The sequence below is a fragment of the Diadema antillarum genome, unplaced genomic scaffold (genome assembly GCF_040938485.1).
Source record: "Diadema antillarum isolate AM-2024a unplaced genomic scaffold, OU_Dant_1.0 seq00001105_RagTag, whole genome shotgun sequence".
Lineage (NCBI taxonomy): Eukaryota > Metazoa > Echinodermata > Echinoidea > Diadematoida > Diadematidae > Diadema > Diadema antillarum.
This window is the reverse complement of record NW_027271921.1, coordinates 1,080,941-1,107,934: the sequence shown is the minus strand read 5'-3', so window position 1 is coordinate 1,107,934 and position 26,994 is coordinate 1,080,941. Positions and strand designations below refer to the sequence as shown.

The 26,994-nt window shown below is 39.8% G+C and overlaps 1 protein-coding gene across 1 annotated transcript in view; it reads right to left on the bottom strand.

Moving 5' to 3' along the window:
* The window catches only part of LOC139743750 (uncharacterized), a 74,152-nt gene that overhangs the window by 34,668 nt on the left and 12,490 nt on the right, over positions 1-26,994 (bottom strand). The window contains exons 12-34 of the mRNA XM_071654204.1: positions 26,764-26,891; positions 25,839-25,890; positions 24,772-24,794; positions 22,471-22,580; positions 20,141-22,087; positions 18,913-18,997; positions 18,375-18,549; positions 17,531-17,663; positions 15,315-15,395; positions 14,422-14,520; positions 13,650-13,734; positions 12,491-12,604; positions 11,432-11,458; positions 10,662-10,757; positions 9,283-9,387; positions 8,551-8,685; positions 8,116-8,195; positions 7,464-7,548; positions 6,605-6,661; positions 5,722-5,841; positions 4,437-4,483; positions 3,501-3,600; positions 885-932 (exon numbers count right to left, since the gene is read on the bottom strand). Of these exons, the coding sequence (XP_071510305.1) occupies positions 885-932; positions 3,501-3,600; positions 4,437-4,483; positions 5,722-5,841; positions 6,605-6,661; positions 7,464-7,548; positions 8,116-8,195; positions 8,551-8,685; positions 9,283-9,387; positions 10,662-10,757; positions 11,432-11,458; positions 12,491-12,604; positions 13,650-13,734; positions 14,422-14,520; positions 15,315-15,395; positions 17,531-17,663; positions 18,375-18,549; positions 18,913-18,997; positions 20,141-22,087; positions 22,471-22,580; positions 24,772-24,794; positions 25,839-25,890; positions 26,764-26,891 (3,932 nt within the window). The remainder of the gene's footprint in view (positions 1-884; positions 933-3,500; positions 3,601-4,436; positions 4,484-5,721; positions 5,842-6,604; positions 6,662-7,463; positions 7,549-8,115; positions 8,196-8,550; positions 8,686-9,282; positions 9,388-10,661; positions 10,758-11,431; positions 11,459-12,490; positions 12,605-13,649; positions 13,735-14,421; positions 14,521-15,314; positions 15,396-17,530; positions 17,664-18,374; positions 18,550-18,912; positions 18,998-20,140; positions 22,088-22,470; positions 22,581-24,771; positions 24,795-25,838; positions 25,891-26,763; positions 26,892-26,994) is intronic.

Below are 26,994 nucleotides of genomic sequence, written 5' to 3'. Positions count from 1 at the left end.
TGACTAGTCTTGAGTATACTCGGGCAGGTGTCTATGGGAAATGCATGTTACAGCAAAATCAGCTTGTCCTCAACGGGTTAAGTTACTTTCTTCAATGAGGATGCTACATGTACATCAGTATGAGTTGTGTGGTTAGCATAAACTATGATGGCTAAAGACTTTACATGTTTGACAAATCACAAGCACAATACATTACAAAGATGTATATGTACAAATGAGAGTATGTGTACCAGGCTTATCACACCAGATATGCCAATGAGATGATGACATGAAGGAAGTTTGCAGTAATGATACACAGATTTCCTCGACAGAAATCGAATGATGAGTATCAGCATATTGACAAGTTTAGATAGTTGAAAAGTAGCTCTGATCATGCCACACATTTGATTCATGTTTCTTCATTGACACAGCATTTTTGTATGTTTACGTCCTGTTTGCTCAGGATAAATGTTAATATATTAAATGAAAACACTTTCCCTGTTTCACCCATAATATAAGGCACACATTCAAGCAATGCACTTTTAACAAGGTATCTCATATTGGATGAAAGTGTTCAGTTTTGTTAGTTTACATGCTTTTGATATCAAGAAATGATACAAAGAAGGATATTGAAGGACAAGTATAAATGTAGTTTGATAACGACTGAAAGTACAATGTCATACACTGAAGCTCATTTATACAAACAAAAAACTGTAAGCATGTTAAGCAATTAATTTCACAAATGATATAACATGCATTAGTGATACCGGCACAATGAATACATGATAGAGCAATTAAAGCATGTTTTAGTATATGTGGAGTTTATTAAAGGGGATGAATCTGTAAGTAGTAGAACTCTGTTTGATGGGGATTAGTCGGAAAGGGAACATATCATCTGGCGTTACCCGGTTATTTTCCATCTGCATGGCAGTGAGTGTGGAGTTCAGCTTGTCCTGTGAGGGGAGAAGATGTTTTACTGAGGTTCATTACCGAGTCTGCCGAGATTTGAAAGAAAGATTCTGGATTCTGCTCTTGGTCCCACCTCCTATGTATGCTGCCAAACAAAACAAGCTTACATACCCAAGACTTTGACGATGCCTCGGTACGACAAGTAGGAGAATATTGGAAGGTAATTTTGCGGTTGCAGAAGCTGCATTGGGCCTGCCAGATTTACAGCACAGGGGTTGATATGCTAGAACGGGCTCACGATGCTACATTAATGCCAGAGCAAAGCTGCAGTATTGGGAAGGCATGGGACTCACCAGACTGGGCACCAGAGACATGTTTTAATTCAGCATTCACCAAACATGCAGCAAATATGGAAGCAGTTTCTTTCTCTTCATGCTCACAGGCACCAAGTGCGATGATTTATTCATAATGGCACATACCCATTCATGTGACACACATAGACAGAAACAAGCTCGTGGTTTCTGTACTCTCATACTGTACTTTGGACATCATAGAAAGTTGTGAATCATTCCAAGGCAAGGTTGAGTGCATACACACTCTGAACTTCATGTTTACACTTAACCTCATTGTGTAGGGAAAGAATAAAAATACCAAGCAATTCTTGCAGCAGTCTCTAAACATTCTACTACATTGATAAACCTTTCGTTCTTGGGCTAGAAACAGTTTTCAGCAGCCTAAATGTACAGTAGGTAGGTATTAGTGTAGACTTGAACATCTTTTTCATTCCAATTTCTTGTATTTCATATTAATGGATAAAAAATCAAGAGCCATAAAGTCATTTAAATCTAGTGTAAAATTGATGAGCTTTTACAGAACAAATATGTGACACTTCAACTGTATTTAGTGTAAGAGTACATTCACTTGAGACGTACAGTCTGTAAAGGGGGTATCTCACTGAGCGGCGAACGTTTGCCAACGTAGCGAATTTGGGAATTCGCCAGGATTCGTAAACGGTTGCAAAAGGTTCGTTAACGTTCGCAAGAAAGTTCGCAAACGGTTTTTATTGTCGCAAACAGTTTTTCTTGTCGCAAAGAAATTTTGAACATGTTCAAAATTTCTTTGCGAACCTTTGCGAATTTGTATTTTCGCTAACAGTTGCAAACATTCGCAAACATTCGCAAAACACTCGTAAGAATTCGCAAACGGTCGTAATACGGTGTCGCTAACGTTTTTATAGGATTCGCCACTGCTAGCGAACAAGTAACTACATGGTTCCTTTATAAAAGCTTCTGAAACAGACAAGGTTCCTCTCAAAGAAAAATCTTGAAGCTCTTGACATCTCCATCATGATTGTAATTGCTTCAAAAGCTTTTCATATTGACTTAAGTCTGTCCTCTGCAACAAGCACTCTCTGACTCTCTTTCTTTTCTTCTTCCTTTCTTGTTTTTCTTTATTTTATTTCTCTTATGCTGCACAACTCTCTAAAAAAGACAGAGTGAAAATGTTCACTCTTGAAGGAGTGAATTACAGAAAAGAGTGAGTTTTGAGTGAAATTGGAGTGAATTTTGAGTGAAAATATCTATTTTCACTCATTTTGGAGTGACCTCAGGGATCACTCGAAAATCTTGGAGTGATCCCTGAAGTCACTCCAAAATGAGTGAAAATGAACATTTTCAGTCCAAAATCACTCTAATTTCACTTGAAACTCACTCTTTTCTGTTATTCACTTCTTCAAGAGTGAACATTTTCACTCTTCTTTTTTAGAGAAAATAGCTGTAGCAGCAGCCTGACAAAGCAGCTCTTCAAGGATAGCAACACCTTGAGCCTCTTCTTGGCAGAAATTTATTTCCATATCCTGGAAATCCATCTTGAACGGTTGTCACAAGAGATCTGAATTCAGTGGAAGGTTTTATGTCGTTTTATGGGTCTTACTATACACAATCGCCTGGTTCTTTTCTAGGTCCAAGAACATTCGCAAAATTGTCGCAAAGGATTTGCAAACAGTTGCTAATATTTGCAAAACTGTCGCTAACATTTGCAAAATTGTCGCTAACGTTTGCAAAATTGTCGCTAACATTTGCTAACATTCGCTAATAGTCGCCACCTGTGTTCGCAAACACTTTCGCAAACATTCGCTAAAGTGTTGCTAATTGTCGCTAAACATCGCTAAAAGTCGCTAACTGTCGCTAATGGCAGAAGCGAACTTTGATTTTTCGCAAACATTCGTCAGAAAAGTTGGCGAATCTCAAATTCGCTACGTTCGCAAACGTTCGCCGCTCAGTGAGATACCAGCTTAAGAATATTGGCGCAGGATGTACATAAAAAATATTAAAAATCTACGAAAAAAATCTAGAACTTTTGTGCTTTACGTAGGTACTATATATATATCCTGTTTTGTTGTGGCAGGGTATTCATACACAAACATTGTTACATGCATAAAAAATACATACACATAGAAATACATACATATACATATTCATACACATTCATACACATTCATACACACACAAACATACACACATATACATACATACATACATATATACATACATACATACAAATGAATAAAAAAAATTACAATGTATGCAAGCAGGAAAAAAAGAAATGGTCACCTGTGCGGTCAAGGTTTCTCTGTTCTTCTCGCTGGACTCCTGCTTGGCCATGTCCAGTGACTGGCGCAGAGACGCCACCTCAGCCTGGGACTGGGCAAGTCTGAGAGAGGTAAGAGAACCACACAAGAAAACACTCTATCATAAAGCAGTTTGTAAAGGATTCATGGTATAATGTTTTAATACATGATAGCAGCCAAGCAAAAACCAGTTATGCTGAGACTTTCACTTGCTGCTGTCAAAAATGCAATCGACAAGGGACAGGCATTTGAAGTTGAGATTCAAATTGATTTAGATCATTTTCGTAAAATAAACCCTTGCACATTGTGTCGCTGAACAAGATATATTCATGTGAAAGAAAGGTCTAGAATAATGCCATATAATTTTCCTTTGCCTATCACTATTAATTCTCATCTTTTTGTTCAGGGATAAGCTCATTTCTGGGAAGAAAAATAAATGGAAGGGTTATAACTTTGTAAGCATTAGCACTTTGCAATCTAAAGATGTCAACTGATATGGACAAAAAAAAGAAGGTATTCATGGAATATCAGAAGGGTAATGCAGTATTTCATACACACATCCTTTTCCAAATGTACCATTATTCCCCTCACGTAACCTCTCATCTCTCTTTCCACTGGTCATTTTAATAGTAGATCCTGTTTTCAATCGAAACCAAACATTATGCAATATTGTTTTGTATAATACTGTAAAAGTGCACATTTTTGCGCGAGTAATTTTTTGCACTCAGCCAGATAAGATGTTTTTCGTGTGTTTATAATTATGCGTGAAATGGGCGAAAATTTCAACACAGCGAAATTTTCCATTATTACAATATGCTTGCATGACATTTGGTAGTATGTGACAAATCTGCTCTCTTGTGTCCTGCTCTGTACAACAGCACTGACAACACTGTCCAAGGACTAAATGAGCCTTACATACCTGGTATTGAGAGCCTCCACTTTGGCGACGAGCTTGGAATTTTCTCCCTGTGAGGTAGCCCAAAAGATATCATGTTAACAATAAATAACATAAACCCTCAAGACAGAGCCTTTGCATTGTCCTCACTATCTATAATATGCAGCAAACACATTTGGCCGGTGAATAGTAAAATGGTGAGCTTGTGTAATGTATGTTGGAAATTTTCTGGACAATAGCGAACCATCAGTATCTTACATTTGCATCCCTAGGAGGTAAAAAACAAAACAAAACACCCTCATACATGAAAGTATGTTATCACATACTGTAAAACCAGAAAAATTTGTGGCATGAAACTTTTGCAAATTATAGCCGACAGCCTTGTTTGAGGCATGAAAATCTCGCAAATTGCCGACCATGAAAGAACTATCAAGTTTGCTGCATTACTAGATTGCCCAGACTAAAACCTTTGCATGCATTTTACTTTTAGGGACCATGACTCCTTGCGAAATTCATGAAAGTTTCACACATGCAAAAATCTATGAAGCTTACTGTCAGGATTCATGTCACACACAGGTACAAAAATTGTACACAGACTTGACATTAAGTTGAAGAGATGGTGCACTTTATTTTCCATTTCAAATAAGGAAAGATGTTGAACTCTACCAAAGCACAAGGGGTGTATGTAGAATTCACATCAATGCTAGCTTGCTGTTCTCATTAACTCACATCACTGGCTCATAGAGTTAACTCATAGTTCTACCACTACAAGTGATTATTTTTAATTCCTTTATTGAAGAACTTTCAATAAGCATCATTGAAGCTTTGCACAATAACACCACACAACTTTTTGTCCTCTCTTGCAAATATCTCTGGGGTATGAAATACCACCTGAAAGCTCTACACAAGTTTCTTAAACTGAAGGTCCTGAAATTTGCAAGTCTTCAGAACTTTTGGAGCAGATACACATGACAGTGAAAAGGCTAATGTTGTCTAACCAAATCTGAATTGTTTTCCACCAAGGATGGGCATTACCCTCCATATGGAAGGAAGCAAAGGAAGTGTACAAATGTCTAGAGCAACAATGAAATCTTGACAATACACACAAAATTTGAATAATTGTATGATATATCACAATACGAGACTTGACCCGTTGGAGATAAGTCCCTAGTATACTAAGGCAGGGATCTACGGGAAGTGCGTGTTAAAGCCAAATCAGCTTGTCCTCAATGGGTTAAAACAAAATGTACACTAAACAAACAAACAATTGAAGACAAGGATTTAAGTCAGAGTGACATCCGTGACTCACCCTCTCCTTTTGCAGCATTGAATCCTGGGAATGGTGGGAGGTGTTCCGCTGGTCTAGCTCCCTCTGGAGGTTGGCCATCTGGTTGGAACGCTCTCTCAGGGTTGCCGCAGCAACTTGGAGCTGTTACACAGAAATCAGACCAAAAAAAAAAATCCATTTATAACAGTTGGGATTTGATTTTTTCCCCATGATTCAAGTTGATGCTGGGCTTATGTAAGCACTAGTGACCCAAAGCAGACTTTATCAAATTCTTCTATTCAGTAGAACACTTCAGCAAAACAAGTATTGCAAGCAGAAATTTGACAACAGTGTTCCAGAGTGGATATCAAACTTAGGCAAAGGCATGTTCTGTCTTACCGTTGTTTGTTCTATAGACATGATTATTCTCAAGCACAAGGTATCACACGCAAACAAGCACCAAAAACTTTGAAAACGAAATTCATCACGTGGACAAACACAGCATTTAAATCAGTTCCTATCAAATATTTAACATACACATGACATGATAAACTGGAAGCAATTAAAAGTGACCTATTTTGAAAATGGTGCATGATCTTTAATGCACTCTTACATATACATACAAAAGTTTTTAAAAATACATTATAAAATATTGCCCATCAGCTAATAAAGCATATGGGGTCTATACACTAAGATTGTGCTTGACGGAATATGCAAGATTTATTGTAATGATTTATCAGTGAATCTGCAACATTGATTCCACATGAAAGAATTCATGGTGATATTGCATGACCATCCACTATAATGGAAACAATGAATGTCATGTGTTGGCGATTCCACAAATCACCCATCATGTTATAATTTAATTCCATACTAAGAACTATATATCTTGATATCAATAGCATTGTCCAACCTCTGTACTTACCTCCTTCTCAAGTTTGTGAATCTTGCTTTCTGCATTACTCAGTTTTCGAGAAGAGACCTGTCCGTAAATGAAGGGGGACAAAGGTAAGAGTAAATGCTCACAAATTTTACCACACTTAAAGCCTACTCCCAGTCTCACATCACTCACACAGGTCTACACAGTTTAACACACAAATTCATTTCCACAGGTGTGATGTCAAATTTGTGGAGTTCCTTCTCTTTAAACCCAGCAGTTTAATATTAAAATCAGGCATGTGTAGTATTAAAAGCTAAATGAAATCTTGGGCATATAGCATCTCACAACACATATACAGTTTTTTTTAAAAAAGATACAGAAATCAAAGATTGTCAAATTATTCATTACAATTTAGACCAGCTGGAAATATCATTCTTGCATGAAATAGAGAGCAAGCAAAACATTTCATTTGACATAGCAACCTAATCATAATGCACTATTGATAACAGGCCAAAACTAAACTTCACAGACACCTATAGCCTAAATCTTGACAGCACTAAACTTCTTAAGAAACCTATCCCCTAAATTCTGATGAAACTAAGCTTCATAAGGCACCTATAGTGTAAATTCTGACGGAACTAATCTTTTTAATTCACCTATAGCCTAAATTCTGATGAAACTAAGCTTTACAAAGAACCAGTAGAAAACATTCTGAAGAGAGTAAACTTCTGAAGGAACTTTCCGTAAATTCTGATAAAACTAAACTTCTTAGGCAATCTATAGCCTAAATACTGATGAAACTAAACTTCATCAGAACCTAGGGTCAAATTCTGACAAAATTCACTTCATAATGAGCCTATATAATATGGGTACAAGGAAACACCCAGCTCATGTCTTTGCATACCTGGCTGGTATCTTTGACACTTGAAAGTTCAATGTGCAGCTTCTCCATGGAACGGTTCCACTCTTCCTGCTTGTTTCTCAGGGCACTGTGGAATCAAACATACACATCCCACATCACAATCATGTTCCCCTTCCAGACCATTTAAGTCCATCTGAAGTACATGTCTGTTGGATATTTGTTGAGGACTTAAAGATTAATTAAATAAAAAAGGAGAAGAAGAAGAAGAAGAATTTTGTGTCCAGCAGAGTAATCAACAATAGCATTCCCAGAAGGGTCATGTGTCCAACAGATGTTCCATCAAAAAGGAATAACAAAAAAAAAAGCAGAAAAAACAACACATATACACTGTATTAGCACATCAAACGTTCAGTCCTTTTAAAGGCACATAGACCCAGTGGTTTAGTCGAATGCATACGCAGGCGCATGACGCAAGTTTCCCACAGAGACCTATGCTATCGACTCCTCTTTAGCGCTTACGCTCTGACCCATTTCCATGAGTCAGAAGAAGTCCGATCCACTGTAGTCAGTGGTCCAGTCACAATTTGGCTCATGATTCGGCTAATGATGACAGCTTTAGCAAACTTCTTCTGTGACGTCATACCAAGAAGCATGCACCCCTCTGCTGATGTGTTTTGTTAGGCAGTCAACTCACCGTTCACTCTCACTGCGTGCCTGCTGGGCCTTCTCCAGCTCACCGTTGGTGTTATTCAGAAGTTTCTTGGAAGAGGAAAGCTGAGGGGAACAGAAAAGTTACAGGCACACTATGTAGCACCAGTTCTTATATCACACAGCATAATTATACATAAAGGGCAAAAATCAGCAAGAAGAAACAATGGACCATAACATATTTATTAGTATTCAAACTTATTTTCATAACCATGATCATTTCTTTAAGCACGCTCAAATACACAAATCTGAAAATTTTGGAAAAAGAAAGGAAAGTTTAATGTAACTTCCAACTTCATTTGTTTCGTGTTCTGGGGGGGGGGGGGGGAGTAATAAACAGTCTCTTTGAATACAGACCGATGGGCAAGCAGAGTTTACAAATTGAGTTTCTGGTCACAAGGATGGCATAAAAGATGCAAACCTCCATCTGCAGTTTGTCCTTCTCCATGGCACCTTTCTCCAGCCGAGAGTAGAGCTTGGCGTTCTCGGCCCGGACTGCAGCCAGCTGGGCGTTGAAGGCCATGGTGGCATGGGCCAGGGCCTCCTCGTTCACTTGCTGCCAAACAAATAAAGTGGACTCGGGTTATAACGAAGTCCTCGGGACCGGCAGTTTTCTTTCGTTATATCGAAATTTCGTTATAACCGAACAAATAAACAAAAAAAAAAACACATAGAGCCGATGATTTTGCGACCTGGATTTTTATTTCGTTATAACTGGAAATTCATTAAAATTGTGTTCGTTATAAAGGGAGTGCACTGTACCACGAAAATAGATAGCAAAACAATCTTGGCAAATGTTTGCTGGCCAATTGCAAAAGACAAAAATTAGATCAATGAATGACAGGCCAAATGATGGAGGGGGATGAGATGAAGGAGGGGGAGAAGGAAGAGGAGGAAGAGGAGGAGGAAGAGGAGGAGGAAAAAGAGGAGGAGGAGGAAGAGGAGGAAGAGGAGGAGGAGGAGGAAGAGAAGGGGAGGAGGAAGAAGAGAAGGAGGTGGAAGAGGAGTAGGAGGAGAGGGAGAGGAGATGATAGAGGAGAGGGAAGAGCAGAGGAGCAGGCAGAGGAGCAGGAGGAGGAGGCCTATGTTCAATGCCATTGAATTTAAATCAAAATAAAAATGCTCCAGCTGATTATCATATCAAAACACTCACAATGTCTGATTTGAGTTCCTCTATTTTGTTAGCAAGTTCTTGGTTCTCCGTTGCTAGGTAACCCTGGTTGTCACGGTGATGGGCTCTCTGTCTTTCTAACTCCACCTGAAACAAGATATATTAAACTCTCATCGATATTTGTGATCTACAGCTACAATACGACAACCTTTCTTGGAAGAATATATACACGAATAGCAAACAGTACACAATCATGACATATCACCTATAAGTTTATATCCCCTCACCCACCCCGTTGTATTGCATCATACAACAGAAGACGACTTTTTCTAACAGTAGGAGGTTATAAAGTACAAAGCTAAGTTAAGCGAAAATCATTTGCTTGTAAAATTGAATGTAGCATGCTAGCAATAACTAAAGATGTGAGATTGACTTTGATAGATTACTCATAACTGCTTGGTGTTCATTTAATCACGATGGGGGATAGCATTAACTTTACTGCACGAATTTACAATGCCGGATGAACATGTGGCAGTCACTGGACACAGGCAAGCAGGCAACTTATGCTTGGATAAAAGATGCCCACGGAGTAAAGGTCATGACCCTAACCCTTACTGATCCTGTCAGTGTTTCTTCACTACAGAATGATGCCATTTTGGGTGACTTGACTGTGTGCTGATGTTATGTGCCATAGTTTTCTTTCTTTTTTAATGTACATTACGTATGTATTTACTTATCATTATTATCATTTTTATTATTATTATTATTATTATTATTATTATTATTATTATTATTATTATTATTATTAATATTATTATTTCCATCATTATTATCACTATTATCATTATTATTATTATTATTATTATTATTATTATTATCATCATCATCATCATCATTAATATTATTATTATTATTATTATTACTATTAACATTATGATTATTACTATTATTATGACTATGATTATTATTTGTTTGTTTGTTTGTTTTGTTTTTTTTTTGGGGGGGGTTTTCGCTGATGAGAAGCACTCCTCTCATTACGCAAAATGTTTGATCTTGCCCTGTCATGTTTTCCTGTGATAATTTTGAACCTTTACTGTGCTTTGTTCATCTATTGGCACACATGCTAGTGTGATTTCACTGATCAATTAATGTGTCTGGAATCTAATGATGATGATGGGAGTGGGGATATCTCAGACCAAATTCAGAATTATGAGATCATTTTCTTTTCCTGATCTATCCCTTGAACTTTATCTTTCTGACCAACGACACTTGAAGTTCCCCGTTTCTTGAGGGGCATGATGACTCACACGTACAGGAAACTTTCAAAGAAAATATCTGTATGATCTTTTTGTCTGCACCCCTCAATACATCTTTCCCTCCTTGAGGTCATATTCTTGGTAATAATCCTTTAACGTTCTCACCTTAAGGGAGAAGAGGTCACTCTTCAGCCTGTCATTATGGGAGAGGGCGGCTTTCCTGCTCTCATCAGCTGCTTCCAGCCTTGCCACAGCTTCGGCCTGGACGGGGTAGACATGGTGACATAATAGCTGCATCTCGATCAGTGGTCATTACTCACATCAGATTGTGCTTATCACATACCAGAGAGCACTGACTTTGTTTCTTTCTTCTTCTTTTTTCACTTTGTCATTATTCTCACTGACTATTGTCAAAGACCTGTGGCAAAGACAAGCTTTGCATAGATATTACCCACACTGGATGACAGTTATCCCTTTACAAGTCTGACGTGATTTCTTACACAATGGTCACTTCTTCAAATTTGTTTTATAATGATAATAAAGTGTTTGCAAAGATGTGTTTGGAAAGAAAAAAATGTGTTTACACACACTAACACAGACACATCCAGACAGGAACACAATCAAACACACAAAGGAAAAAATATATACATCAAAATTGCTTCTTATGACACCAGGTGAGCTAGAGTGTGATATGTCTTCATCTTGCTACCTATTTCATTATCCATGGCGACACATTCAGGATACGGATCCCAAAGCTACATCCAAGAAATCGTTTTGTGAGGCAGTTCAGAGGATAACAGCAGTCTTCAATACACTCCACTCTGTGATTTACACATTTTTCATTAAATTACGCAAGCTTTACTAAATGTTATTTTGTCACAAAATCTAATGTACTTCTACAGCAAGGTGTTCGGCATAGACATGCAACCACTCACCTTTTCTGCTAGGAACTTTGATGTTTCCTGTTGTGGAATCAAAGAAAACAAATGAAGCAATGCATTACATATGGTGCTATCATGCTGCTATTGAGAGAAAGTGCCCCCCTCCCCAAGATACCGATATCCCATTACATTCATATATAGTATTACTTAGTAAAGTGATAAATATTTCAGATTTAAACCAAGAAATTTTATTGCATTCCAGTTGATCATTACTGCTTTCAAATAGTAGATGGCTCTCTGCTAGGATGTAGCTCAATGTAGGTTGATGAGCACTCTTCAAAATTCACATGGTAATACAGATTTTACACATCCTATGATGAAGTGTACTCCTCAGAGTCATATGAAAATTTAGACTGCACATTAATATGACAAACCAAACAAAAAATCTTTCTCTCCCATCAGTCATGCCACGACAGACTGTAGCTTTTACTCTTTCAGTCTGAATGTTTAGAATCTATAAATTTTTCATTATAAAATGGGTTCATGAAAGTAGCCAGTCAGTAGCGCGGAAATGAGTCATGTGTGTTCTTTTCTTTTAACTTTCATCACTGACGCACGGGAGTGCAAAAAGTGTGCAGCAAAACAGCATACCTGCAATCCGCGTTAACCTGTGGCAGATTCCCGATTGCTTTGTGCAGCTGTTAGAATTGCAACAGAGTGCTTTGATTCACAAGGACAATCTGCACGACCAATCACAGAGCGTCCCCATTGTATTGCAATACTAAAGTTTTACCTGCTGTTATCACGGTTGATACACGTAGGTCCACTTTATAAAACAGATATTGCACAGGTTTAAGTTTGTGATTTAAGTGGAGATGCAGCCAACTCTGGGGTATTTACAAACTTGTGCCTGTCGCACCATTGTAAACGTCCTTGAGTGCGCTGCATCTCCACTAATGCACTCTCACATGTGCATTATTTGTATATTATTTTCACTGACCGGCAACCCCCCTACAAACAACCGTTCAGTGATTAATTTGCAACAATCAACACACGTATGCTGTGTAAGAGAGGGATGCGGCAGGTGGCCACAGGGTGGGGGTGCTCTCTCACCATCTGAAGGGTCCTCTGCTTCTCATCCTGCTCCTGCACGAGATCGCGGTGCAGCATCCTGGCGTTCCTCTCGCTGGCCGCCTTCCTCCGCAACTCGTCCCTCTCCTCCTCCAGCTGAATGGGGGTGGGGTGGGGTGGGGGTGGGGATGAGGATGGGGGTGGGGATTGGGGCATGGGCATGGGGATGGCAGTGGGGATTGGGCGTGGTAATAGGGGAGGGGATTGGGCATGGGGATTGGCACGTGGGATCAAGAGAAATATGCACAGTCAATTCAACAATGCGATCTACACCAATTTACATTCAATCACAGAGGGTCCAGGATTCATCAACCTAAACCAATGTGTAGGTGACACGGAACGTTTTTCTTGGTGGGGACTGTGGGCTGATGGGGGGGGGGGGGGGGTCAAGGGTCAATCATAACTACCCATTTTTTTTCGTTCTTCTTGTTTAGAGCTGGTTCCGTGGCCCCTGATGTGTACATGTACACTTCATACAAATTTGACAATGAGAAGCATATCTACAAACACAATCTCACTTTCCAATGGATCTTTTAGCAATTCATGTCACTTGTGTATTTCTTCCAGGGAAGTGATGAAATCTACTCTACCTGAAAATCATTATATCACTTCACTCAATTACTGGGGGTGAAGGGCATATAAGCAGTGAGCTCGGAGCATAACTGTAGTCATTTGTGTATTTCAAATAAGGGTAGTGTTTCAGTTTAGCTGTGATTGCCTGCCACATAATCACTTGAGCTCACTTGTCCTACTGTTGATTTACAATGTACCAAAAAAGAGTAAGACTCTTATCAATCCTAAATATCCTATTTTGCTTATAAAAAAAAATGTGTCTTATATTGAACTATATAGTAAGGACAAAAAAAAGAAGAAAAGATGAAGGTATCTGACAGTGAGAAAGGCGAAAGGGAAGAGAAACGTGGATATCAAGATTAATATCATGTCTAGCTGCAAAAACATGCAACCCCCCCCCCCCACAAACAAATACACAGTTTCTCATTCTTTGCCTTTAAGCCATTCCCCATTCACATTTCAGACAATACTTGGGAGACACAGTGCTCTACATTTTTAGGTGACTGGGAAATTATCGGATCCACTCTCTAGTGCATGACAATGAATGACCTATGACCCATGACCTCACCTGTTTGATCAGATTGGTGGCTGACCTCAGGTCAACTTGGATGGTACGAGCGGCAAGCTCCGCCCTCTGCTTGGCCTCCACTTCTCTGGAAAAGTAGCAGATATTGTTGAAATTAACTTGGAAATGGAAATATTGCACATATTTTCTAAAATTCTGTCATTTGATTTTTCAAGTTCGAAAAGTACAATGTACCCTCCCTTCTGCAAACCTATTCGGTATTATTCCAGTCTGTTCAATATACCAAGACAAGCACATTATTTGCAGAATGATATGTATGCACATTATCACATGATTATACTTTGGGGACACTGTGGCATAGAGGATTAGACCCTTGACTGTCAACTACAAGTCAAATCCAATCAAGTGCCTATGTCCTTGGACAAGACGTATTCACCCACCATGTCCCTCTTGGCTCTGTTGTATGAATGAGTACCTGGCAACACTAGGGTTATAATAATGGCAGGGCCCTCTGGCAGAGCAGTGTCAACACTGAAGAGGCTACCCTGGATAAAGGAGACCGTTATTATCATATCACTTTGACAAGGAACTTTGTAACATAAAGTGTAATGTAAGGGGTCATGTGAATATGTTGTAGCTCCCCATGAAGTTCACATCCTCCCGCGTCATTTTCACTCCTGGGCTAGAAGCAGCAACAAACAATCACTGATTCTGCAGAGGGTAATAGTTTCAACGTGACAGACTGCCAACTTTTTTGCAATAGCTCTGAAAGGGCACACTTATATTCTTCGAGATATCATTCAATTTGTCTTACTTTGCAAATGCCTCCTCCCTCTTGATGAGTTGTTCTTTGGTTTTCTTCAAGATCAGCTCTGCACTGCAGCGTTTCTCAGTCTCCTGGTCCAACTTGTGACTGAAAAAAAAAAAAAGATGCAAAGGAAAAGACAGTGCAAGTAAGGGTAAAGCCTGACCAGTAAAAATATTTACCTACAATTTTTAGTAAAACTTATATCAAAATGTACACAATGATTAGAGCCTTACTACTTTGGTTATCAATGAATCCCTCTTTTCTTCACTCCACCTCTAACATTCCAAAATCCTAGGGTTACATAGTACGGGGCTATGTAAGGTAAAATGACCACAGCATGTTCTTCCGCTCATCTGCAACTTTTTCCGCGAGAATGAAGTCTCATTTTTTAGTTATTCGTCACTGCAACACCTCAAATCCCATTTAAAACACATCTTTTCATCAGGCCATTGGGCACTCAGATCTTTTTGGACGCATCATACCGGTACAAACATGTACAATGCATCCTCACCACTCCACTGGATATCAGCCATATGGTTCTATGATTCTGAACATATTGGCCCAAATTTATGAAGGGAGTTTAAATTCAGCACACAGATTATGAAAACTTTGTCCAAGTAGATGTGCACACACACCAACAGACATCAAAAAATTAATGTGAACCAATATATGCTCATTTCAGTCCATAGATTACATCTTAATCAGGTAAACGATGCCCCCAGGTCACTAGCAATAATCAGCAACCGGTATCAAGCTAGGCACATTGAGTTATATGAGAAGAAGAAGAAGAAGAAGAAGAAGAAGAAGAAGAAGAATTAAAGCATAGATTTCATCTAAACTACCTTTGCAAATGTGGGAGATTATGTATTGAATGACATGGATGCAGCAGTTTAACTTACGCCATGGACCTGATCTGGGCCTCCATGTCCAGCAGCCTGGAGTCTAGGGCTGCCTTGATTTCACTGACAGCAGTCAGCTTGCTGCAGGGAGAGATAACACACAGTAATGATGAATGGACCACAAGAGAGATGAAGATGATACTCACACAAACAACCCAGCTGACTCCAAAATGCATATACTGTATATATGCATAATGTATTATGATGTACGTATGTACAAGGATGCCGACCTTCTATAACAGCATTGCGGTATTCTGAGGGCTGTAAAGGCGTACTTTCGGTAGAAAAACATTACTTTAACCTTTCTGGTAGTAGACATGTGTAGTAAAACAATTTTGGAAAAACAGTATTTTCCATGAAACTTGCAAAATTTTTGGCAAAAAAAACAGTACAAAATACTGCAAAAAATGTAACAGGTGGCTTCTCTGAATATAAGATTTTTCTAGAAGAACATTATCTTTTGTAATCCTGTCTTTAAGAACTACAAGGATCATCAGGGTTTCCCACTTTACCCAAACACAAATGCAAATGAGACAAAACACACCCTTGAGTCGATACACACAGAGGACAGACATACCAAATTAAATTGACAAATGCCCAACTTTTCACGTAAGGGGCACGGAAGCAAACATTCTTCCATTCTTAAATTATTCATAAGTGATGTGAATAATCCTCTGGACTTTTCCCAAAAACCTTATATGATATATAACAGACTAAAACCCAAACTTGCAGAAATTACAATGGTGAAAATATGATTTTGAATACTGTAAAAGTGGTTTCTTTCGCGGTGGTTTCATTTTCACGCTTTTCGCCCTTTGAGGTTGAACCGCGAATTTAACATCACGCGAAAATGTTTTGAAAAGTCGCGCGAAATTAACCATGCAAAGAAATGTTTTGAACTCGCCGCTTGTTACAACGCTATTGCGCACATATGCACACACGAAGATTCCGCGCATTGAGTATATTGATGGTCAACACACACACATCGATACCGTGCAATGTAGGTCATCTAGGCAACAATAGTTTTACAAGCATGTTATATAAAGTACTCGAGAGACGGGATTTCAGGTAAGCCTGCATTTAATTTCAATTTCTATTTAATAAATAAAAAAAGAATAATTGGATTATAGTTTGGGTTTTCATGTGCAAAATAAAACAGGTTTTGCCGACTGAATTCACAGATTTTGCCGACTGCAAATTTAAACACACGCGAAAAAGTCTGCACCAATGGAAACCGCGAAAGTATCTGTACGCGAAAGAAACCACTTTTACAGTATACTGGATTACCTACAAAGATACATATGATCCTTTGTTTATCAATATCACAGAGTTTTTGTTTTGCTTTATTCTTTTTTTTAAACCACAGATATTACTATTACAGAGGTAAGTCCATGTGTGTGACAGAGTTTCTTGGGGGTCTTTGGTCGCACAGTTAGCCTTTTCTATGTGTACAATGCTATGGGGTTTCTCTGCCTATCAGCGCCCAAAGCACGTGAAGGGTTAAGCCACTGCTTATAGGAACTGGAAATGTCGCATGTCATCCCTATGGGGAATAATAACATCCGAGAGGCAACAGGTTAAAGGTAAACGTAGTTCTAAGAAGGGCTCAAAATTCATCTTCCACCATTTGGAATTTGCTTGTAATACACTGAAAGGGTCTACCAAGAAACTTGTCTGGCTGATGCCATTTACCAAGATTCTGAGTTGTTTTGGAGTATTTTGAGATTAAAAGTGTATAAAGAATTCAGTTGCAGCACAAGACTTTATTCCTGAAGTGGGTGACCTTCCCGTTCAGTAGTGGGTATGGGCAAGGAGAATGTTACGTGACGATCAATCTTGCCCAAGCAAAAGCATTTACCAACAAGGAGCATGCAAGTTACTCTTGCACAGACGATTGATGGATAATGCTATTAATTTGTAATCAATCATAAAACATTCCATTGCAGCCAGGTTTGGGTATGCTCTAAGATTAAAACACTTTTAGCTTACATTTTTGGACAATATTTCAGATTTTTGGCAAAACCCAACATAAATTGTGTTATCATCGAGTCATTTCACACATTTCTTGTTATATATCTACATTGTATGTATCCCTTTTCAGTGCAAAAAATCAACAATTTCTACAGTCATATGAGAACTGCGTTTTCCCTTTAAAAACACTGGGAGGTCCTACTCCATCCACGCACACTGCAGAAAGAGTTGCAGATTCAACTCACTTGTAGAGGTCTCGCTTCTCGCTCTGCAGCGTCTTGCAGCGGTTCTCGGCGTTCAGCCTCGCACTCTTCTCCCTGTCAGCCCGCTGCCGCTGATCGCGAAGAGCTTGCTGGACCTGGATGGACACCGACGCATCTAATGTCCGCCATGGAGAAAGAAAGGAACAATGCCATACCAATTACTTCTCAACTAAGTTGACTGGAAAGGCTAACAAGAAGTAGATGTCCGAATATTGATGTTACATCACTGATAAACAGTTTTCGAGTCTCAAAATCACATACATGTATCATATGATATCTATGTTTGTCAAAAAAATTTTCAATCATCACCAATGAAATATACCTAGTAGAAGTTATTGTTCCTAAGATATAGTGGAACCTCCGCAATGAAATTCAAGGGGAGAACATCCAAGCTCCTGCACATTTTAATCTTCTCATTTGAGGGGAAAACAAAATTTGACTGGCCACAGGAATTGAGGAGATGTCTCTCACTCAGACCCTTTTGGATTTCTCCTTCAAAAAGAGATTTAAATTGATATCAACGACAGCATCACTGCTGAGGGGCTGATGTTAGATAGATGGCATGGTGCTTATTCTTTCTATAGCAATGAACACATGCAAAGAAGTCCTTGAAAATTCAATTGGGGTCCTGCTGCTCAACCTCATACCATGTACTGTGCGATGTTTTACCCTATTGAAGACGGACTGATTTTGCTATAACCTGAATTTCCCATAGACGCCTGCCCAAGTATACTTGGACTAGTCTTCAGTGGGTTAATAGGAACAGACATTCTGCCCTAGCGAGTGATCTGAAGGGCACAACTATTCATCATTCCGGGCGACTTACCGAGACTTGCATTGAGCGAGGTACCAGGGTTGTGGGAAAGGGGTGCAATGGGTGTGGAGGCAAGGATTGGGAGGGTGCCATGGTGGCCATCCTCCTCCATGCTGGACTCATTGCCCTCATCACTGGTGGTATAATCCAGACCGTCCGCCTCGTTCACGACTGCCATCCATTCCGGCTGTGAAATTTAAAGACACCATAGAATTTCATAAAACACACCAATTCAGATTTTAAAAAATTGATAAATAAAAAACAGATAGACCACACACTATGGCCTAATGTCAATGCAGCAATTGAAATGTATAGATTGCTTTTCTTTTCCCTGCTGTGTGCTGAGAGAAAATTTCAACTGTCATAGTTCTTTTAGAAATATTACATCCTCCTATCCACAGTGTGGAATTTAAGAGAAAAAAAAAGATCGGTTCCAAAAACGTCCAAAGTGCCAATACATGTTGGTGAAGTTTGTGCGCTTGTTTCTTGTCGTTGAATTCAAAAGTTCTCTAAAGGTTTGAGTTGCAAAACGTGTTGACCTGTATCTCACCTGTGCAGGCTTGTTGGAGTTGCCAGCATTATGGTTCAGGAGGGACGGGGGTAGAGAATGAGTGAGAGGTCTCCCAGTAGCAGTGCTGGATGAAATATTGACGGAAGTGATACAAATAATTGCAATGATGATACTTATAACGACAACGATGATAATACTGATGAGGATATGATTCATAGGATGATACAAATAATAATGGTTGTAATAACAGCGACAGTTACAGAAATACTGTAGTAGTGCTGATCATGGGTAAGCAGTAACAACATCAGTAACTGTTGTGATAGTACACTGTAGTAATAGCTGGAGTATGAATTGTAGTATTAGTCAGAGAAGTAGTAATAGTGGAAGTAGTAGCAGTAGTAGTGGCAGCAGTAGAAGCAGTAGCAACAGTAATAAGTGTAGTTACTGCAAGGGCAGTAAATGCAGCATAAATGATAATACTTATTATCCTCTTTCTTATCATTGATTATGAGAGATATACAAAATGATAGTGATAACCATAACAAAATAACATACCTGCCAACAATTCAAGATGAAATATCTAATACTCGTGGATAGCAAAAATCTTATCTTATATGCAAACAGAAGTAAAAAACTTTACTTTCAGTCAAATCTTCAGAAAATACACATGACAGGTATATCTAAATATTCTTTAAAAAATCTTATTTCTCTGAGAGAAAATCTTATTTTGCAATTTTTAATATAAAAAATCTTACTGAATCTGATAAAATCTTACTCGTTGGCAAATATGAAATAAAATAAAAGGAAATAGAATGTTGTTTCTATCACTCATGCAATTACTTTTGACCCTTGTTTTATTCAAAGTGTCTTCTTGACATATGGCTTACTTCTTAAGTATGATATATGGCAGATAAATCTATTCAAAGTGATTAAGTTGTCATTTTCATGATGAGTCCAAGACCTCCAATCTCTTAGAAGTATGAAGCAAATAAGATTACTGAACTATGTGTTGCCAAGAGTCAAATATTGACATACACATGTAACTTCACCTGGCTGTTTTACAGTGTTCAATGTATATATTATTTATTGCGATTAAACAAGTACTTTGCATCCCAATAAAATGGATTGATGTTTTGGAGACTCACCTCAAGAAAAGCATTTCTGACCAAAAGTCACAGTTACAGTCAATAGCATACAGTAAAATGCTTCCCATTACATATAGCACCCAATGCCTAAAACTAGCATTTTGTATACTGATATGACTTACATTGTGTCTGAAGGTCGTCCCAATTGAGATGTGTTGTTCATCCTAATGAAGGAAGTCTCCGTGCCCCCTGTCACCCCTAGACTCTTGCCCATGGTGCTGTACAGCACTGGTCCACTGGCCGACATTTCCATCTGGTCTTTCTCCATCTTCATGGACTCCATCTCGTGAGTCATTTCATCGATTAGTCCATCAAACTGACTCATGGAGGAGACGGTGTCCGACCGCTCCTCGTCCAAGAGGCGGCGTTCTATGTTCCTCTGGTAGAGGTCAAGGGCGTGGTCTGCACTGGGGTCGTGCTGCTCATCTTGTTCCCTACCCGGATTACCCGGGGCCCGCTGCATGGTAAAGCTCTGCTCCCGATGCCTCTGCTCCTCCAGTTTCTGCCGCATCATCCGCTTCATGTTCTCCAGCTCTATCTGCTTCTTCTCAATCTCCCTGGTGCGGTTCATCAGCTCTTCTCGTTCTTCCTGCAGCTTTTGCTTCTCCGCCTCCAGCTCCCGTTTTGCTTTTGTCGCGAGATCCGCCTCCTTCTTCAACTCATCCTCCAGGGCATCGGTACGATTCAGTCGCTGGCTCTCTTTGTCCTGCATGGTCACCTCCATCTCCTGCCGCCTCTGATCCAATTCCCTCCAACTCTCCTCCAACCTAGATCGCTCCTCCCGGATGGATCTCTCCAGGGCTGTTTGCTCCGCCTTGCCCTTGATCTGCAGCTCCTCAAATTCCTTCCGCTGCTGCTCCACACGATCCCTCTCCTCCTGCAGTCTCCTCCTCTCGTCTTCGAGGTGCTGGGCAGCTGCTCTACGCTTCCCGTCGTCCGCCTCTTCACTGCTTCGCTTGTTGAAGAGGTCATCTTCAAGTTGCTTCCTCAGGTCTTCCTGCCTCTTTCGTTCCTCTTCTATGCGCTTCTCTTCCCTCTTCAGCCTTTCTTCGTCCAAATGCCTTCGCTCTTCCGCCTCCTCCTTCTCAGCCTGGATCTTCCTCTTCTCCTCTTCCTGCTGCCTTCTCAATATCTCAAAATGTCTCTTCAAGTCATCTATTTTCTTTTTCTCCTCTGCCTGCTGCTTCTTCTCCTCCTCCCATTTTTCTCTCTCTGCAGTGAGCATGAGCTCCATCTGCTTCTTCTCATCCTCCAACTGCTTCCGTTCCTTCTCCCTTCTGTCTTCCTCCGCTTTCTTTCTGTCTTCCATCCTCCGTCTTTCCTCCTCCAATTTCTGCTTGTTAGCTCTTCTCTGCTCTTCCATCTGCTGCCTCTCATCTTCCCTTCTCTTTTCTTCCAATCGCTTTTCCTCTGCCAAGCGCTGCTTCTCCTCTTCAATGCGTCTCATCTCCCCTTCCCTCTCTTCTTCCAATCTCTTCTTCTTCACCTCCATCTCCTTAGCCATCCTTTCCTCTTCTTCTTGTCTCCTTCGTGCTTCCTCCTCTCTTCTTTCTTCGACCAATCTGCGCTCCTCCTCGATCTTCTTCCTCTCCTTCTCAAGATCCAACTGTAACTTCTCTTTCTCCATGCTTAATTTTTCACTTCTTTTCCTCTCTCTTGCCTCTTCCTCTTCCCTCTGCCTTGCTTCCTCTGCAATCTTCTCCTTTTCCAGTCTCCGCCTCTCTTCCTCCAGCCTCTGGCGTTCCCTAGCAACCTCTGCTTCCATCATCTCCTTCTCCCTCCTCAGTTCTTCCTCTCTTTCTCTCTGCTGTCTACGTTCCTCCTGCCTCCTTTCCTCTTCTGCGGCCCGCTGCTCTCGTTCTGCTCTTTCCTTCTCTTCCTGCACCCTCTGCCTCTCCCGCTGAAGCTTCTGCCGCTCCTCCTCGTTTCTCTGCCGCTCCATCTCGGCTTGCTTTGCCATCTCCTCTTTCTCCCTCTGCAGCTCCTCCTCTGCCTCTCGCATCATCTTCTCTTTGGCAGCACGCTGATCATCTTCCCACTGTCGCTCCCGTTCCAACTCCATTCCCCTTCTGGCTTGATTCATCGATTCCTGGAAGTAACAAGATGTATTTAACTCTAATCACTGGAAATTCACTTGAACAGAATTATGGATACTGTTGAAAGCATTTTTTGCACTTACTTCAAATAAATTTTGCATCTATCCATTACGAAAGCAAGTTAGCATGTATTGAGCTTGCACTTAATCTAGTTGTGGCCAAACAGGTTTGTATGACTCCCCCTCCCCCTTTTCTCCATGTCTATTTGTGCTGGACATAAGTCTGGAATGTGAATGACTATGGCAAGATACATTATTGGATGTCACACAGCAGACATGCTATCGCTGGCACCCTGAACATTTTGGGCCAGAGCAATGAAAAAGGTAGCACTGAAGGGGCATCTCACCGTCGGCTGCTCCCGCTTTTGGGCTCTCCGCTCCTGCTCCCATTCACTCTCCTCTTCCTCCTCCTCCTCCTCCTCCTCATCACCATCCACATCCCTGTCATCAGCCCCGCCTTTTGCTTCCTGGTCGTCATCGGTGTCCAGTGGTCACTGCTTTCCAACATCTTGTTGCCGCCAGGCTTGGGGTTGCCTTTTGTGCCACCTGCTTTGGCAGTATTGGAGTTAATTGGCTTGGGATTCCCACCAACATGAACAGCATCCCCTGGATCATATCAACAATGACAAACAGATGATGAAACCATTAACCCTAACTACACATTGTACCTGCACAAAGCAAAGTACACTGAGGGAGCTAGGAACATATCGCACAAAAGAATATAATCTACAAAGCAAGGTGAGTGGTACCCACAGGCAACGGCAAAACAAAGTTTGACTACAGTAAGGGGATATTTGACTTTTCTTTATGTCGAATATTCTTTGAGTGCATGGCCAATATTGACAAGTATGTCGCATGGCTTTAGTTTAGCCATACATTTACTAGATTGATACCATGATGTGTTGCCATAGAAACATTTGACTGTTGTTGATTGGTTTGGATCTTGGAATGGTTGCAGAGAACATTCTGCCATGTGCTGGTCATAACTTAAAAAAGTATACATCTCAAGAAGCATTAACAATTGTTCTGCATCATTTAACCTTACTCTTTAACAATTTCTTTGACAGATGTATTACCAGTTTATATCACTTCTGGAAGATACTTGCCAGCTTATATTCTATTACGGTTGCTGATCATTCAATCAGATTTTTTACTTCATTTCATTTCTTATATGATACAGACATTCAACATGCCAAACAGACAGGTCTCAACACATGACATGACATGTACTGTGCAACTGGAAAAGAAACAGCATGGTATGAACTGCACAGCTTGTTTAAGTGTTCATCGCAGGGAGAACAGAAAGTTATCATCCCCGAACATGGCAGATAATTTGCTTCCATTCGAGAATACGAGGTTTATCATTGCACTTTGTCAGAGATACCAAGTCTCACGCAGAATGCGTGAGACTCAAGCATTTAGGGGCCATCTCACGATCTCACGCATGACACCCATTTTTCTCACGCATTGGGTGAAGTCTGCAACTTGGGCCTATTATAATGAGCATAGCTCAAAAGATTAAAGTGATAGTTGCAAATGAAGGTATATTTCCCTTTTGTCTTACAGTCGCTTAAGTATGCACCTGATCACACCATTAAGAGCTAAAAATTGAAAAAGCTCCCCACCGTGGGACTCGGGCCACAGGGGGGAAAAACCCCTCCCACACCCTCGCTCGCGCGCATATTCGCATGCCAAGATGTCGAGTAATGAAAATCTCACTCATAAAATTTTTTTGAACTTGGTATCCCTGCTTTGTTGACTGCTTCAAACACTACCCTAATGCAGCGCTAACACTCTTGCCACTATGAGTGACTTAAAATTCTAGATATCATGTAATATTATTTTCTATTTGTATTTTAAGTTGAAATGCCACATAATGATAATAATGATAATGATAGTAGTAGTAGTAGTAGTAATAATATTAATGATGATGATGATGATAATGATAATAACAATAATAATAATAATAATAACAAATCTGAATCTCTTCATGGCGAATTTTCATTGGACTATTAACACAATGACTGACCTTTTGCTGTGCCTCCATCAGACGGTAAGAGATCATCCTGAAAAGATACAAGTATATTGAAAGATTTTAAGGAAGAGTAATGGTTCTGCACTTGCGTTCATGTTTGCAACCCAAGCTACAAATTGTACAGTGTTCAAGCATTTTGAAGATGTCGTATTTTTTTTTTTGTCCTTGCTGTCTTTTACACCAGACATGCTAATCTAATCTTTAAAACACAGTTTTTACAACCATTCTGCTCCCTCATGTAAGAAAAAAAAAAATAATACATGCAGATATATCCATGCATGAGGCAACACTACACTTTCACTGTTGTCAAAAGTGAGAAAATAAACCAGATCTGTTGATTTCCAAAGATTTTCACATTTTTCTTGAGGTTCATCGGTCAAAAAAACAAATAAACAAACAAAGGAACACTGAATACAAAACAATTTAACATTTACAATAACTACAGTAACAGAGACTGAAAACAGTACAACAAAGCTTGCATCTGGGTGCTAACTTGGTGCCATAAAACAAACACACAAAAAAAAAACAAATAAAAAAAAAAAACCCAAAGCAAAAGCAAAACAAAACAAAACATCAAACAAACTCCAGACAACAAGTAAAATAATGTGGTGCTGGATACTTACATCTGAGTCCCAGTCAGAGTCTGCTGCAAAATGACAATACATAAAACAAATCTAAGTCAATGTACATCAAAGGACAATAACTGTTAATCAGGGGAGCATTTCATATGGCGTTTTGTCAGGTATTTCACCTGACAAACTGTTAAAGCTACTGAAATCCTTGCACCTGATTGGCTGGGAGCAAATTTGTGTAACAAAGTTGTTGGACAAAATGCTTTATGAGATGCTCCCCCCCCCCCCCCCCCCCAATTAGTCTTTTCTGAATGGTAAAGTGAGCTGGTGCCTAATCATTCTCTTTCACGCAGACTATATAATAAGATATGTTTAAAAATCACAAGAAACATTTTGCAATTCAAGCAGATGGGCACTGACAACATATACATGGGTGCATGGGGCTAGACTCTGCCATTGTGAAGCTTTCGTGGTATGTACGAGTGTACAGTATTTCAGACAGTATGACATTACTAAAATACAGGTTGCAAAATTACTTACCCAAGTCTTATCTGAAAGTATTTCATTTGCAGCTTTCATTGTCAAGTGAAAGGAAAACACTGCTTTGCTTCTTTCTCGCAGTCACCAAAACTACATCAGGGGTTTCCATAACCTCAGCAATAAGTTAACAATCTTTCTTATTGTCCATGCGATTCAGTCATGAACTGTTTACAATAAATTTGACTGGCTTGACTTAAAAATGAGGATAAGCAAAGTTGCAAAACTTTAAACACATTGCCATCAGAAGTACAAAATACAATGTACATGTAATTTGACTACTAAAGGTACTTACTGTTGCTGGGGTTACAAGACCTTGCATTTCAAATTTGGGTGAAAATCTCCTCTTTGGATCAATTATCAGATAAACATTTCAATGATGTTCTGTCCAAATCCTAGCTGTCTCACCCCGAAAATGAAGTCACAATGGCATGCCACAGGAAAGGTGATCCCATTTGCTACGGTGCTCTGGCTGCCATGTTTTTTCGTTCTCCTATAAAACATTTGACATCTTTGAGATACAAGGTTTTGTCGCCCCAGCAGCATTTTTCTCTTTTTTCCTTTATAGGTTACATTCTTACCATCATCCTCCACATTCTCGGCGTTTTCCTCCACTTTCACAGGTCCTGGTGGCTAGAAAATCAATAAGTGTACATGGAACAATGATCTACCCGTACTTAATAGATGCACAAGAAAACACCTGAAATTTCCGTCACAAGACAAATGAATAAAGATCTAGTTATTGCAGTTTAAAATTTTGCATATACAACTTGTAAGTCATTCTGTGCTCACTTAGATTTGTGAGTGTTTGTAAATACAAGAATACGAGGCAAAGAACTGGATGCAAACTATATGATTTCACTCTGCTTTTATGTCACAAGTACACTGATACTAAATGGAAATATGAACAACTGATTGTCCCACAAGAATAGACAGAGACTCCAACTCTCCCGCTTTTGACGGGAGATCTCCCGCCGACAGCCCATTTTTGCAAAATCTCCTGTTCTCCCGCTTGAAATGATTTCTCACTTAGTGTCATCGTATGTTGAAAAATAACCTTAGATAGCATAAGATAACATCTAGAACCCTAAAGCTGGACCCCGGCCACAAGGAACTTCACGCTTCACGCACATCAAGTTGGAGTCTCCCGTTTGCTAGGGGTTTCAGGCAGGAGAATCTCCAGATTAGAAGGTGCTTGGAGTTGGAGTCTCTGAATAGACAGTACTTCCCTGTGAAGCACACAACTCAGAACCGTCAAAAACACATTGTTGAATTCAGGGACTCAGAAAACTTAATATCATATTTAAATCTGAAATTGAAGAGAGAAAAGCCTGTAAATAGTGATTTACAAATAGACATATAGACATGTAAACCCCACATCTTGCGTGCTACTAAAGGCAACTTGTTCATGGAAACTTGTTCATGTATCATCAACTGAGAACAATAGGGGTGTCAACACCACACTTCTAGTTCAAACTTGATACAAGTCTCTCCATTTCGCCGTACCTCTGTCCCCCGTTTGACAGTGGAAGATTCCCTGCCACCCTTTGCATCGTTCAGCCATGAGTCATCCTCATCGTCATCCTCGTCATCATCCAGATCGCTCATGCCCAGCTTGTTCAGCACTGCTGAGACTGCAAAGAGCACACATTGAGGAGCAGGATAAGGGGTTGCCATGGCATTTGAAGAGCATCACTACCACCACTGTCAGAACGACGTCAAACCATAACCACGAAA